Here is a 16,121-nt window from a genome sequence, read left to right on the forward strand (position 1 = left end):
GAGTGACAGGTGGGAAGTTTTGAGGGCTCACATGTTGGCTCACTTTGCCTACATGGCTCCTTCAGTAAGAGAGACTGGGCAAGGCAAGGCACTTCTTGGTATACTTTTAAAATTTGTACATCATCTGCTTCTTAGTGGCAGAGATTGTTACCGTAAAGACTTTAAAAGTGCCATAGCAAGTTAACCCATGCTTCTTCTTGTCTCCACACCGATATTTAGGAACTTACTTTGGAAACGTAGTCAGGTTACCTCCAAAATGTCGTACTAGTTCCCAGTGTTTTCTTAACTTCAATGTAATATATTGAGTTGGCCAAAAAGTTCGTTCGGTTTTCATGTTACGGGAGAACTCCAATGAACTTTTTGGCCAACCCAGTAATATCACTTTGGCTTCATTCCTTTGTTCTTTTACCTCAGAAACGTCATCCCAAGATTAAAATCATAAGAACAGTTGTTTATTCCCTAAATAATCCGGGCACTACCTTTGCTCATGGAATTCCTTTTGCCTAGAAGGTGCCTTCCTCCCACTTCTCCTTCCTGTGACATCTAAATTGACAACTTTATGAAAACTGTGAGTTCTGCCTCCCTCTCCTTTTAGCATCCATGGCATACTAAGTCTATCTTTTTGCCTAATGTGTTGATTTATAAATATACTGTGTATGATCATTTGTCCTCATATTGTCTTCAGTTTTTTAATTGTAATATTTCAAGTATATTTTCATTTCTATCCCCTATGGCAAGCCGTTTTCTAAAATTCCATCCCATTTTAGTTTTCATCTTTGCCAGATGGGTTTATGGTTGTATTATATTCTTCTGTGTAACCTCAAATACACCCAGCCCTCAGTCAGCCTCTTCCTTGTGATTTTCTTCCAAGCCAGATCTGCCTTTTAATAACCCCTGCCTTTTTGTATAGTCTTGTATCCAAACAACTAAAAACAATACTTGAGTCCTGAAACCAGATTGATCCTGACTGATCCTGAAAAGTCAAAGGGAAGTTTGATTCCCACCTTCTCTAGCTCCTGAAATCATTTCTGACCCTGTTCCTAAAATGTATTTAAAACAGCATCTTCTGTCTTCTACAGTTTTACACATTTTGCTAGTGATTTATTATTTTTTTAACAAATTGAATTATTTTTTTAATAGAAGTGTGGTTGTTTACAATGTATTAATTTCTGCTGTACAGCAAAGTGGTTTAGTTTTATATGTATGTGTGTGTGTGTATATATATATATATATATATATATATATATATATATATACATATTTGGCCGCACTGCATGGCATGTGGGATCTTAGTTCCCCAATCAGGGATCAAAGCTGTGCCCCCTGCAGCGGAAGCGCGGAGTCTTAACCTCTGGACCGCCAGGGAAGTCCTAGTTATACATATATATACATTCTTTTTTATAGTCTTTTTCACTATGGTTTATCTCAAGGTATTTAAAATAGTTCCCTGTGCTATACAATAAGACCTTGTTGTTTATCCATTCTGTATGTATTAGTTTGCATCTGCTAACCCCAAACTACAGAAGAGCCTCTGTCTCTCTCAATTCTTCTTCTGTTCCAACTGCTACCCTTTGAAAATGGGAAGGAACAAAAAATTTTAGTGTTACAGAAAAATCATAAGGGCAGGGGGAAAACCGCGACTTGGTTATTCGTTGTCAGATCAGATTAATAGAGCTGTCGGTTTTCTTAGATGCCAGTATCTCACAAAATAAAAATTCTGGAGCTGTGATTTCAGAAGCAAAATACTGTTGGCTTAGTATTTATTCTTAGCAACCCTAACTCTAACCCTTTATTGTTTGCAGAAAAGTAGTATATTGCCTTTTTCTAGATGAAACTACCAAACTAGCCATAAATTATAAACTACAGTCTAACTGCCAAAGCAGTTAGTAGCATTGGAAGTGAAAGTTCTTTTGCTAACTAAAGAGTGGAATAATACTTCACAGAACCAAGGCTCTGTGTTTGTGGGGGGAAAACTGTGCTGACTGAGCCCCAAGAATCTCATCTTCAAAAGAGAAAGGGGAAAGTGGGTAAGAAGATGTGAAAAGAGACCAGAAAGAAGATAGTACAGCGTAAGATAGTGAGGGGAAACTAGAGATTTTCTGCTTTTACAAACCCCTAGCTCAACCACTTAAAAATAGCTTTATAATATCAGCTTCTCGGGGCCCTAGTTTTCTTATTTGTAGGGTGGAGATAATAGTGCCTCCTGCACAGGGTTGTTAAGAGTCCTAAATGGCATATAATATGTGTGAAGTACCTAATACCATGCTTCTTGTCTGGTTCTTATTTTTATTTATTTTATTTTTATAGTATTGTTTTATCATTTTTGTTTGTTTTCCCACATGGGAGCATAGTGGAGTCTATAAATCTTCCTATACTTATATATAAATAAGTATAAGGAAGTACTTATAAGTACTTATTTAGAAGTACTTAATTATATACTTACTTATACTTATTTATAAGTATAAATAAGTATATAAATCTTTCTATACTGCAGAGTTTTAGGCAGTATTTTCCTGTGAAAAAGACCTTATTTTGAAGCCCTGCTTGGAAAACTTGTTCAGTTTAATCAGTGCCTTCAGAGATGAAGTATATAGGACACAGGGAGGGAAAAAGGGAGGAACAGGTACTGTTCAAGAGCTAGCAGCAAAATCTGAATTATATGCTCTCCGTTTTTGCCATGATCTAAATTTTTACTTGCTCCTCCCCTGGCATACATACATACACACACACAGCTGTCCTAGCTTTGACTTGCAACCATAGTCTAAAGCATTGTTTTGTTTCTAAATAAGTTAAACACACAAGAATTGCTGGAGCCAAACTGAGAGAGAAATCCTTTGAAAATGATACTTAAGGGGTTTGCCTTACAGCTATAAAGTTGATATTGTTTTATGTTTGTTAAATAAATTATCAAATTTTACTTATATCCTTAATCTTTTTTACGCTGGCTTTTAACTTATGTGGGTTCTGATAAGTTACAGTACTTTAGTAACTTGTAAAATAGCAAGGAAGTATAAATTAAGAGAAATTAAATATGCTATTATTTATCATACTTTAAATATTAGTAGTTCCATCATCAAATGTTTATTGGGCGTCTACTATATGCCTGGCACTGTCCTAAGCAGTGAGTAGACAGTATGCATAAAACAGACTATACCTTTACTTTCAAACAGCACTTAAATGCTAAACCCATTTCCTCTTCTTTAGGGTATCTTCATTGTCTCCAAATTTTAGAGCCAAAAAGTACCATACAGATCATCTAGTCCAGCTTCTCTATTCAAATGAAGAACCTGAGCCACTAGGATTCACAGGAGAGTAAGAGAACTTAGCAAATAATTCCAAGTAGTGACAGCAAACTATAGGAGAATCACAAATTGTGAGAATTCACTATATCATTAGCATCATAAGTACGAGTTTAGAAAAGGTATAAATTATAAGAAAAGTTCAATTATGTTAACATGAGTGAAATATTTCACTGTATTATCTTCAAGTTAAAATCAAGGCATGAAGTGTCTTTTTTTTCTTCTTCAGCACTACAGTGAAACCATTTTTTGTATGGTGTAGTGACTAAATCCATAAATACTTTTTTGCTTATATACTCAAAAGTTTCAAAAGCAGCCATATAAGTGATGCTGTTTATGAGTGTCTAGGTAGTGTTGATAGAAATAGTGTGCTTTCCTGCCTTACTTAGAATCATAGAGTTCACATCTGGAATTCAGACCCCTTATTTCAAGGATGAGACATTGACTCCCAAAGAGGTTAATTGACTTGCCCAAATAAGAGCCAAAATTAGCAACTTACATTTAAACAAGGTGTCAGGTTATTATATTTTGATATTCAGATACCAGTTATTCTCAACTTTAAATTATCTAATATTGTCATTGTCAGACCTGCTGGGCATTGGCCTTATTTTTAAAATCTGAGAATATCTGAGAAATTGATGAAAGAAAAATGTGGTTACAGATATTAGAACAGAATCTCTTGGCATTACTTCTGTTGATACATCTTTCATGCTAAAAATTTTCAATGTTCAGTTGCTGGTCACAAATAATTTTCCCCCCACAATATAGGTATTGTCTTCTGAGAACTCTGAAGCAGTGTCAGACATTGAGGGAAGCTCTCATTGCTGCAGGAAAAGAGATTATCTGGCATGGGCGGACAAAAGAAGAGCCAGCGCATTACTGTAGCATTTGTGAGGTAAGTAACTGTTCTTATCCACAGTTATTTTATAAACCTCTTACCTCTCCAGTTTTGGTTTCTCTTTAGTTTTTTGTTTTGTTTTGTTTTAATTTATTTATTTTATTTATTTATTTTTGGCTGTGTTGGGTCTTTGTTGCTGTGCGTGGGCTTTTCTCTAGTTGTGGTGAGCAGGGGCTACTCTTCGTTCCGGTTCGCAGGCTTCTCATTGTGGTGGCTGCAGAGCACAGGCTCTAGGTGTGCAGGCTTCAGTAGTTGTGGCTCATGGGCTCTAGAGTGCAGGCTCAGTAGCTGTGGCTCACGGGCTTAGTTGCTCTGCGGCATGTGAGATCTTCCCAGACCAGGGCTCAAACCTGTGTCCCCTGCACTGGCAGGTGGATTCTTAACCATTGTGCCACCTGGGAAGCCCTCTTTAGTTATTTTTTAAAATGTACTTTTATGTAATGCATTTACTGAAATTGACATTGTGTTCAGTCTTGTTATTTAACTACTATATTAAAATTTAATCTGGTGATACGCCATTTCACTAACTGAATTAACTCTAAAAAGTATCTACTAGTGTCATTTATCTGGTAGGTTACAGTTGGCCCTCTCTCTCTATCCACGGGTTCCTATCTGTGGATTCAACCAACCACAGATCGAAAATATTCAGGGGGTGGGGTGGGGAGTATTCCAGAAAGCTCCAAAAAGCAAAACTTAGATTTGCCATGCACCAGCAACTATTTACATTGTTTTAGGTATTAATAGGTAATCTAGATATGATTTAAACTGTAGGGGAGGATGTGCATAGGTTATATGCACTTGCTACGCCATTTTTTGTAAGGGACTGGAGCATCCTCGGATTTTGGTATCCATGGAGGGTCCTGGAACCAATCCCCCATGGATACCGACACAGATGATAAGCGTCAAGTTTAGTCTTGAGATTTTAAACTGGGAACAGTCCAGATGTAGACAGATGCCAGTAAACTGGATATAGTTCAGTATAGCTCCAGGCAGGTCATTGGTTAGTCCTCTCTGGTACAATTCACAGTACATTGGTCAGTCTTTTCCTGTGACCAAGGCTTGCAAGAGATGCAGAAACAAAGATATGGTGCCTGCTCTGAAGGAGCTTACATCCTACTTGGGGAAGACAAATTACAAATAGTTGTAATGTTATATGAGACCGTGGTGAATGCAAAGTTGGTCTTGGTCTTACTGTTAGGATAACACTAAGGGAGAAAATGACCTGATTTTTTCCTTCTAGTATTGGCCTAAGAGTTCACCAAAGTATTAACATTTGAGTCCATCCTTGAAGGATGAGTATGACTTTAGCAGGCTAAAAAATGATGACAGTTGGAAGTAGAATGAACGTTGTTATGAGCTATAGGAACAACATGGGAAATGGAATGGCTTCTTCAGAAAACAGTAAATAGTCCAATGTGGCTGGAACACAGACTATGTAAATTCTACATATAAGCCTAGTTGGTAGGAAGTTTGCAGAGCATCTTGAATGATTTTAAGGAATTTGATATTTATTCGGAGGTCATAGAGCCATCAAAAGATTTTGGGCAGGCACCCAAGTTGGGTAAGTATTTCAGAGAGAAAAGTGATTGGAGAGGATGGAGATAAGAAGCTCTTGCAGTAGTGTTAAGAGTTGTTATCCTAAGGCCTAGACTAGAACCTGGCAGTGGGAATATTAAAGAAGGAGAGGAGTACAAAAATATTTCAAAGGTAAAATTCACCAGACAACTCATTAAATGGCAGAAGTGAGGGACAGGTTGAAGGATGTTCACAAATGTTCTAGCTCAGATTATGAGGTTCATGTTGTTGCTCATTGATAGTAATGGCAAACATGGGTAACTCTGGGATTTTAAATAACATAATTTCAAAGAAGACATGAAGTCATGAGAATTTTCTTTCATTGAACACATTCAAGGGTATGCCAAAGCCAGGGATATTAATGATCCACTCCAGACCTTGAAATTCTGTAATTCTGATGTTGACTTTTATTTGAGATGATTCAGTCTAGCAGCTATTTTAATGCTGTATAACCTGGCTAAAGTATGCCATTGGGAGACCAGATAGATTCTAGTTAGGTGTGTTATACCTCAGAAAAATGAATGTATAAGCTTTCCAGCATTTGAGAATGACTTTTATTCTGTACTGTTATTCCTTATTCTGCTTGAGCCTTAGCAACTCATCAGTCTCTCTAACACAGAGGTATTATTTCTAAAATCATGCTATACTCCTGAATATACTTTTTGTGTGTGTGTGCGGTACGTGGGCCTCTCACTGTTGTGGCCTCTCTCGTTGCGGAGCACAGGCTCCGGACGCGCTGGCTCAGCGGCCATGGCTCACGGGCCTAGCCGCTCCGCTGCATGTGGGATCTTCCTGGACCGGGGCACGAACCCGTGTCCCCTGCATCGGCAGGCGGACTCTCAACCACTGCGCCACCAGGGAAGCCCATGAATATACTTTCTGATTGTACTCATACTCCTTAACATGAGGCTTATAGCTGAACACTCACTTACTGTCACTTACCTGTCAGTTTCCTCATCTGTAAAATAATCAGATTATATTCATTCAACAAGTTTGTTTTGAGGTTTGGCTAAGCACTAAACACTGTGAAATGATATGCTCTGGAGTTACAAAGAGGAGTAAAACATAGTCTTCATCTTTGAGGAGCTCAGTCTATTGGGGAAGACAAATATCCATATACAGTGCCCTGTGATGAGTACTATCATTGAGAAGTAAAAGGAAAATAATGATCACTTTCATTGGATTGTATACTAATGTTTTGAATTTAAAACAAATAAATAGGCTGACCTTTATCAAACTTTTGAATTAGGCTTTTGCCAGTGGTTGTAATGCATATGTCATTCCCCAAGGTCACTCCCCTAAATAGACATTACCACCCATGTCTTTGGGTCTGGTGCAAAATAAACCTGGTCTATTAAAGATTCTTAGACACTCTTAACTCTTAGTACCCACTCTTAACCAGTGATCACTGTCCACAACTCCATGTGAAATAGAACTCTATGATTATACTAAAGTAGTACAATAAATAAATACTACTGTCTCTATTGAATGCTTTTTCTCTTGTATAAATAGGTGGAGGTTTTTGATCTGCTTTTTGTCACTAATGAGAGCAATTCTCGAAAGACCTACATAGTGCATTGCCAAGATTGTGCACGAAAAACAAGTGGAAACCTGGAAAATTTTGTGGTGCTAGAACAGTACAAAATGGAGGACCTGATGCAAGTCTATGACCAATTTACATTAGTAAGTGAAATCAACATGTGAGTACATAGTTAGCTGGATAGGGAAGCAGCAGTGTTTGTTCTGCCACCTGATAAGGAGGAGGTAATGAAATATTTTAAATTTCCTTTGGCTCGTCAGATATTGCATGAGGAAATATATCGCTCCCCCTCCTCCACTTCCAGGTATTTATTCCTATGAAATTGGCATATTTCATTTTCACTTTTCTTCCTGGGTGAGACCAGCCCTAAATAATGTCACAGTAATTACCTTTTAAAATCTTTGTGTGCTTTTAGAACACTGTCACATCCTTTATGTCATTTGATCTCAGTTGATAAAATGTTTGTGTATATAGGTTATTAGTGTCCACAATATGAATCAGTATGTATGCTTTTAAATATACTTCTGCTTTTAGAGCTAATTGTATTTATTTAAAATCTTGTCCTTGCCAGAAGTATTAACTTTATGGGAATATTTGATGGAGCTTAACTTCCTGCTATGTTATATAACCTTATGAAATTCAAGTATCTTTATAAATTGCACACAGTTTTTAATTTTAAACAGCAGATGCTTAGGGGGAAGCATTTTACTCTAGCACATCAGTAGTTTTATGAATAGAAGAGAATTGTTGAATTCCCTCAGTACTTTTTCTCTTACATATGTGATCAGAAACTGAACTTTTGAAATTTAGCTCCTGATATTTTCACTTGAATGGTCTTCAGGATTGCTTGAAGAAGAAGAAAATTATCTGGAATATGTTAAACAAAATTTATTATCTAGTTGAGTTAGCTTCTGAAGCAAGTCACTAATGAAATCATAATTGATTTGTTATATTATTTTTCACAAGCCTTCTTTATATTTTTAAGCAATCTCAAAAAATGGTCAACCTAATAACATTTTAAGAGTTTTTGACTAATTGGTGACGAAGTAATGAAAAATGTGGATGTGCTGAGTTGGGTAATGGTCTCAGACTCTTAGGAAAATTGGCCAGGTGGGAGACAGTAAGGGAGGTCGTGCTTGACAGTGTGGCAGGCCTTTGAACTTTCTTGAGAATTGTTATTTCCTTTACTTTCATACGCAGGCTGTGTTTGTAACCTGGAGCTCGGGAACACTATTAACAATTTGTATACCAAAGTAACATACTTTACTTTTATTTTCAGGCTCCTCCATTACCATCCTCCTCATCTTGATATTGTTCCATGGACATTAAATGAGAACTTTTCTGCTATTCAGGAACTAACCCAGTTCTGCACCACTGGTTTTTGTAGCTATCTCGTAAGGCTGCTGGCTGAAAACTGTGTCTATGCAACCTTCCAAGTGCGGAGTGTCAACCAACTGGACAGGGGAGAGCATTGCTCCTACTCCAGGACTCTCACAAAGCTGATCAGCTGTACTTCAGAAAAAAAATAATAATTTCCATGTTTTGTATATATCTGACAAAACTGGCAACATCATACAGACTACTGACTTGAAGACAACCTCTTTTATATTTCTCTATTTCTGGGCTGATGAATTGGTTTTCATCTATCTTTTCCCCCTTCAGAATTTTCCTTGGAAAAAAATACTAGCCTAGCTGGTCATTTCTTTGTAAGGTAGTTAGCAATTTTAAGTCTTTCTTTGGTCAACTTTTTTTTAATGTGAAAAGTTAGGTAAGGAACTTTTTTACTGCTTTTATGTTTTTCTGTCTTGTTTTGAAACCATGACGGTTATTACACTTTTGGTTCCTAAATAAAATGTTTAAAAAATTAACAGCCAAGTCACAAAGATAATGGATTGCACATAGACTAAGGAATAAACTTCAGATTTGTGATTTTTGTTTCTAATCTTGATGTAAATTTACACTATTTATAAATACATATTTATTGCTTGAAAATATTTGTGAATGGAATGCTGTTATTTTTTCCAGATTTACCTGCCATTGAAATTTTAAGGAGTTCTGTAATTTCAAACACTACTCCTATTACATTTTCTATGTGTAAATAAAACTGCTTAGCATTGTACAGAAACTTTTATTAAAATTGTTTAATGTTTAAAGAGGTTTCTATTGTTTGAGTTTTAAAAAGACTTTATGTACAGTGCCCAGTTTTTGTTCATTTTTCAAATCTGATTATATATATTTTATATATACTTGTGTATGTATATATAATATATATAGAAATCTGGATATATATGTATAAAGATTTAGAGCTTAAATTTTTCTCGTTTTAAGTTTCACATCTATGGTAGATTTTTGAGGTGTCTACTGTAAAGTATTGCTTACAAAAGTATGATTATTTTTAAAGAAATATATATGGTATGTATCTTCAAGACCTAAAATGTCAGACTGGTTTATTGTTAAGTTGCAATTACTGCAATGACAGACCAATAAACAGTTGCTGCCAAAATGTAGTATAATAGTAGAAAACAAATAGTGATTGAACTTAAGATTTCAAAGGGAATGTTCTATGGGCTTGACAAATCCTGTACATCACTTAGTAGTGTTTTATATGGAAAAAAGATTCAGATGAAGGGCTCTATTTTAGAATGCAAATAAATTAAGAGACTTATTTTTTAATGTTAGGCAGTTTTGACATTTCATGCTTTTCCTGCTTGCATGACATGATTTGGGCAGGGGAGGGAGTCTTCCAATTCCACATCACTAGTAAAATATAGTAAGCTATATTAGCATTAACACGTCACTTCTAATTACCAATAGTATTTCATTTTATAATAATGGTACCTTGTATTTGGCACATATTCTCATTTTATCATGCTGTTCTAAGGTTTTCCCAGGAATATTCAATGAAGATGCATAGAGAATGCTGTAAAGGAAGTTATATATAACTAAAGAGAATTTATAATCCTAACTGGTGAAATGCTGTGCTGACTGCATTAACAAGTGTTCTTTTTCAGATAGTTGTGGAGTATGTTGTCCTCCTAGAAACAGTTTGAAGGCTTTAAAGCACAGAGATATTTTATCCAATTAGTTAATAATTTGGTAAATAATTGGATTTGAATATATACTAGCGGCAATCATCTCTTAAAATTTCAGAAGGAAATAATTACAAATTTAGTTAAGAAGCAAGAGTGCTTGTCTAAGTGCTGCTCAAGGTGTTTAACCACTGATTTTTTAAAAACTCAAGACAAAACATTTTTGCAAATAAAAATTGCAAGTCAAAGAAATTAACACAACATTGTAAATCAACTATACTTTAATTAAAAAATAAAAAGTACGTCAACTATCCAGAAGCAAAGATTATAAGAATGCTAAAGTTATGCCTAAATGTTCCTTAACCATTCCTAGTTTATCTTACTAACACAGTGTCTCATTTTTTCTATGGTTTTATTAAGATGGTTTATTGCCAAGATTAACATAAGTTGTCTGACATTTAAGAGTAATTTAGTGGTGTTTCACTAATACAATATTTGGAAGTTAAATGTCAAGAGTAATACTTGCTCACTTAGTGTTTGAATGGGTAGAGGATAGGAGACAAGTCAAACCTATCATTAGTCTGAGGTATAACTAGATGAACAGAGTCTTATGTGAGCTGCTTTCTTTTCTTCAATTTAACTGCTTTTATAACTTACATTTTTCAGGTTGCAGAAGAAATAACATGCTTTTTTTTCTCTTTTCTTTTTACTGCTTATATAGGTAAATCCAGCTAAGCACACACTGTCTGGGTGCCTTAATAATGAAATGAGTTTGCATCACTTGCACACACACACATTGTTTAGAGAAAGAAACTAATTATACGACATATTAAAAAAAAGATGTTGATCCAGAAAGTGAGAACTAAATCATACTCTTTTCTCGTTGTCACCAGCTAAACAGGAACTCGTACACCATCGGTATAGCAGTTTAACTTGTTTAACCCATTTAAGTAAAGTCAGTTAAATTTTGGCTTCTGTATTTTGAACTAAAATCTAAGTCACTTTTCCAAAGTAGTAATTTGACAGTTGGGACTTTCAAATTACTAGTAATAGGCAACTGAAATAAAAGATCACGTAATATTATGCAATTACATTAAATGAAGTGTCTGCTTCTCAGAACTTAAATCTTTGAATTATCATGTGTATTTTCATTTAGTCAATATATTTAGTATCCTAAAAAATGAATCTGAATAAGATGTGATCCCTGCCTTTTTCTCTTCATACATGCATCTCATATGGGAGATTCATGTAATATGTCAAGCAGAACCTAGAAGAGATAACAAGAAAGGTGAATAGTATTGATTGGGGCTTGCATTTCAGCAGGGTTTGTATCACACCTAGAGCAAGAGGATTTGGGAACTTTGACTAAGGGATTAGAGGAGTGTACTGGAGAGTGGAAGCCCCCGATGTTGAAAAGCCTCCTCTGCCATGAGAGATGTTTACACTTTACCCTGTAGTTAATGTGGAACCATGCACTGAATTAAGCAAAAGAACAGCATTGAATTTGCAGTAGTCTTCGTGCCTGCTTTAACACACTCTATCTTCCACATTGCTGCCAGAGGGGCATTTCTAAAGCACGGAAATTCAAGGAAGACATGATTTGGACTTGGACTTTGGATGTTGTGAGGATGGAAATAGGAGCGCAGATTTGGAAGACAAAAGTAAAGTCCACAGGACCCATTAGATGTCTACCGGTGGGTGGAGGCCCTTCTAACTAGAATGGGGAAATCAGAGTAGAACTGCTTGTAACGCATCTAAGTAGTTGGAATTAGGAGAGCCCTGAACTGGAACCATGTATCTGGCTGTCCATCATTGAGGTGGTGCTTAGAGCCAGAGGAGGTAAGATCATACAGGAACTGTATGGTGAGGAGAGGTCGATCAAATACCCACTTAGGAACGTCAGCATGTAAGGGGAGAGGAGATTGCAAAGGAGAAGAAAGCAAAAAGAAACCAGCCAGGGTGATCTTAGACAAGCTAAAGTTTTTCAAAAGTAACCATACCATGTTGCAAAGATGAGGATTAAATGGATTTCTTTGGGTTTGGTGCAAGATAGTTGGTGACATTTGCCAGAGCACCTTCAGTGGAGCAACAGCTGGATGGATTGCAGTGGACGGGAAAAGGTACTGAATTTGAGGGGGTGGTGGAGTCACTTCGGTCTTCCAAGAGCACCAGGGATGCAATTACATTGGTCTTTGTGAAACAGCAAACAGATAGTCATCAATTTTAAACACTTTGTATCATTGTCTTGAGTGCTTTACACAGTAATTAATACTTTTGTATATATACCATGAAGCAACCCATGTGGTATTTTGGTTTTGAAAGGAAGAAATACTTTTCAGTTGAAGAGGGAAATGATGGTATATTTTTAGTATGGCCTAAAGATACCTACGCTTTACTGAATACTGTTGCAAAGCACAGTGCTAAGTACTTTAAATATATTCTCTTTAGTCCTCGCAATGACCCTCTGAGGTACTGTTTTACCTCATCTTACACATACGTAAATTGAGGCAAAGAGAGGATCATGTAACTTGCCCAAGGTTTGTGGTTATTAAGTATTGAAGGTAGGATTCCAACTATGTTGATCCGACTCCAGAGCAAGTGCTATTCTACCTCCTACTGCAGAGAAACAGCAATTGCTGAGTGCTTACTCTGTAGTCACGTTTGAAAGAAACTTCATTTTGAATATTTCTTTAACAAGAGAAAAATGTCTTAAAATGTATAACCTATAATTAGGCTGACATTTTTATAGTCCAAACCAGAACCCCTTTGAGATGGAAAGGGGACAATGCTATTAGTAGTTGGGCAGGACAACAGCCAAGAAATGGGGCTATCCTGGGCAAGCTGGGATGTATGTCATAGTGGTTAAGTTTGTGTTAAGAAGAAGCATTTGGGTGCTGGAGAGGATGTGGAGAAAAGGGAGCCCTCTTGCACTGTTGGTGGGAGTGTAAATTGATACAGCCACTATGGAGAACAGTATGGAGGTTCCTTAAAAAACTAAAAATAGAACTACCATACGACCCAGCAATCCCACTACTGGGCATATACCCTGAGAAAACCATAATTAGAAAAATGGTACAGATGAGCCGGTTTGCAGGGCAGAAATAGAGACACAGATGTAGAGGACAAACGTATGGACACCAAGGGGGAAAGAGGTAGTGGTGGGGGATGGATTGGGAGATGGGGTTGACATATATACACTAATATGTATGAAATAGATAACTAATAAAAAAATAGAATGAAAGGGAACACTGCTACAGATCCTACAGACAGTGAAAGGGTAATAAAGAACTATCACAAGCAAAGCATTTGGGGAGTAGTAGTATTTACCTCCTCCTAACATCATATTCCTAGATTTTTGCGCTCTTAGAATGGGAAGGAAGCATGGGTTTAGGTTGCATTAGGACCCTCGATTGTGGTTGAAAAAGATGGTGAAAATGCAAGCAATGAATTAAAGTGGAAATGAGAAAGGAAAAGGAAATTCCTGTTGTCTTAGTGATGTCTACTGAGTTGTACCCATCCTAAAACCAAATAATGGCACTTCAACAAACTAACAAGAAAGCGAGTAATATTCTCAATGTAAAGATTAATATGCATTTTTCTAAACTCTTGGTCTGACTACCACTTACCAGTCTAAGGTGGGAATCTGATTTAACATATTCAAAATATGAATTTTAAGTGTACCAACCTGAAAAAGCTGTAGAATCACAGTTTTCTCAGGGTTTTAAAACTTCAGTACCATGTAGTTCAGTGCCATGTAATCACTTTGAAGTGATTAAACATGTCTTAATGTGAACAACAGAAAGATTCCTCATGAACATAGGGACTGTCTTAAGGTATTATAATCATGTGTGTGAAAGTGTAGATGGCTTCAAATAGATTAAAGGTATGATTAACACCAAGCAATACTCCGAATTACACCTACTTCCAAATGCCCAGATACAACATCTGTTAAAGGAAGTAAGGGGGAGAAAAGAGAAAGCAAATTCACTGATATTGTAGGCATGTATAGTTAATTGTACCTAAGCATTAACTTTAGCTCTCCACTTTGTGATAGAATAATACACTTGGCAGGGTGAAACTAGAAGAGAATGTTATCTTTAGAGAACTTGATATATGTGATTTAAGTGTCATCTTTCATTAAATGTACTCATGCAAATTTTGAAATGTCTGCACATGGAAAGGATTCTATGTCTAATAAATGGAAATCAGTACCCAAATCTACGATCAACAAGATTTTCTGGGTTACAGTACTGAAAACATTTGGGAGGGGTGGGGACAAGCTCAAAACGATATGAGTTATTGATACATCAAAAATTTCAATTAAGAAGAACTAAGTAGCAAAGGTTTGAAAATACAACTGCTGTATACAAAACCTGGATAGTTTTTAAATATTGATCAGCCTACAAATTATCCTGTCATAAATTTTTCTGTATCAGATGGGGCTCATAGTTCACGAATTAGAATTCCTTTGTAAGATTATCTCCATCTGCTCCTCCAGATAAGGTCTGCACAAAAATTTCATGAATAAGAGCCCACTGAAGAGCCATGTGTGAACATTAGGTAATTTGCTAGTTAACATTGAAGTCCATGCTAGCACTCTGAAACCTGAATTTTAGGCTTGCTTCAGTATCCATCTAGCTCCCCACCCCCACCCTTTCTTTTGATTTAATTTTATTTTCAAAATATATAACATTTACATGGTTCAAAATGCAAAACTATATTAAAAGGTGCTTTCTGGGAAGTCTTGCTCCCATCCCTTTCACATTCAGATTTCTCCACCCATCACTGATAAGTAACCATTTTCAATTTATTAGCTCATATTTCCTGTGTTTCTCTTTCTAAAAGTAGTAAATTTGTTATATAGTCTTATTTCCCTTCTTTTTACACAAGATGTAGCATGTTGTATACATTATTTGGCATCTTGGTTTTTTTGTTTATTTGGTGTTTTTTTTTCTTTATTCGTAGCAGCTTTGTCATAGCAAAAATGAAAGGAAATAACCCAAATGTTCATCAGCAGATTAATAAACAAGTTGTAGATTAGCCATACAAAGGAATACTACTAAGCAATTAAAAAAATTTTATTGAATGAAAGGTTTTTAAATTCTATAGTGCTTTACAATTTTCAAAAGTTTCTCACACATGATTTCATATAATCCCATAACCCTTAAAAAAAATCCCCTACCCCTATATTGTCTCTCCCCCTGCTCCCCAGCCCTCCCCGCACTACTAACAACTAGTTTGTTCTCTATATCTGGCACCTTGGTTTTTTTTTTTTTTCACTGAGTATATCCTAAAAATTATTGTCAATTCATGGTACTCCATTGTTGTTTGCATGTACTATCTCCAAATGATGGACATTTGAGGGTGTTTTCAGTCTTTTCATATTTCAAATAATGTCTCAATGCACTTGTGTATATGTTGTTTTGTGTTTATGGAGGTATATATCTTCAGGGTAGAGTCCTAGAGATTTGATTGCTGGGCCAAAAGGTAAGTGCATATATAATTTTGCTTGATAATGCCCTTCATAGCTATACTGTGTTGCACTCACCCCAGCAATATATAAACATGGCTGTTTTTCCTACAGTCTTGCCAACAGACTGTATTGTGGAGCCTTTTGCAAGGAAGGCTCAATTCAAAAAGAGTCATGTACCACAAGGTTCACTGCAGCTCTATTTACAATAGCCAGGACATGGAAGCCACCTAAGTGTCCATCGACAGATGAATGGATAAAGATGCGGCACATATATACAATGGAATATTACTCAGCCATAAAAAGAAAC

The 16,121-nt window shown here is 36.2% G+C and overlaps 1 protein-coding gene across 11 annotated transcripts in view; it reads left to right on the forward strand.

The window, feature by feature from the left end:
• KDM6A (lysine demethylase 6A) overlaps positions 1 to 9,432 on the forward strand; it is a 205,431-nt gene extending 195,999 nt beyond the window's left edge. For 3 of the 11 annotated variants that reach the window (XM_024116454.3, XM_024116457.3, XM_024116456.3), the window contains 4 exons: positions 4,068 to 4,194; positions 7,285 to 7,455; positions 7,573 to 7,616; positions 8,592 to 9,432. In XM_024116454.3, the coding sequence (XP_023972222.1) occupies positions 4,068 to 4,194; positions 7,285 to 7,455; positions 7,573 to 7,616; positions 8,592 to 8,841 (592 nt within the window). In that variant the 3' untranslated portion in view covers positions 8,842 to 9,432. Of the gene's footprint in view, positions 1 to 414; positions 569 to 3,204; positions 3,313 to 4,067; positions 4,195 to 7,284; positions 7,456 to 7,572; positions 7,617 to 8,591 lie in introns of those variants that run through there. The other 8 variants (XM_024116458.2, XM_024116460.2, XM_024116459.2 and 5 more) reach the window with 6 other exon arrangements.
• The last annotated feature ends 6,689 nt before the right edge of the window (positions 9,433 to 16,121 follow it).

Source organism: Physeter macrocephalus, chromosome 21 (genome assembly GCF_002837175.3).
Source record: "Physeter macrocephalus isolate SW-GA chromosome 21, ASM283717v5, whole genome shotgun sequence".
Classification (NCBI taxonomy): Eukaryota; Metazoa; Chordata; class Mammalia; order Artiodactyla; family Physeteridae; genus Physeter; species Physeter macrocephalus.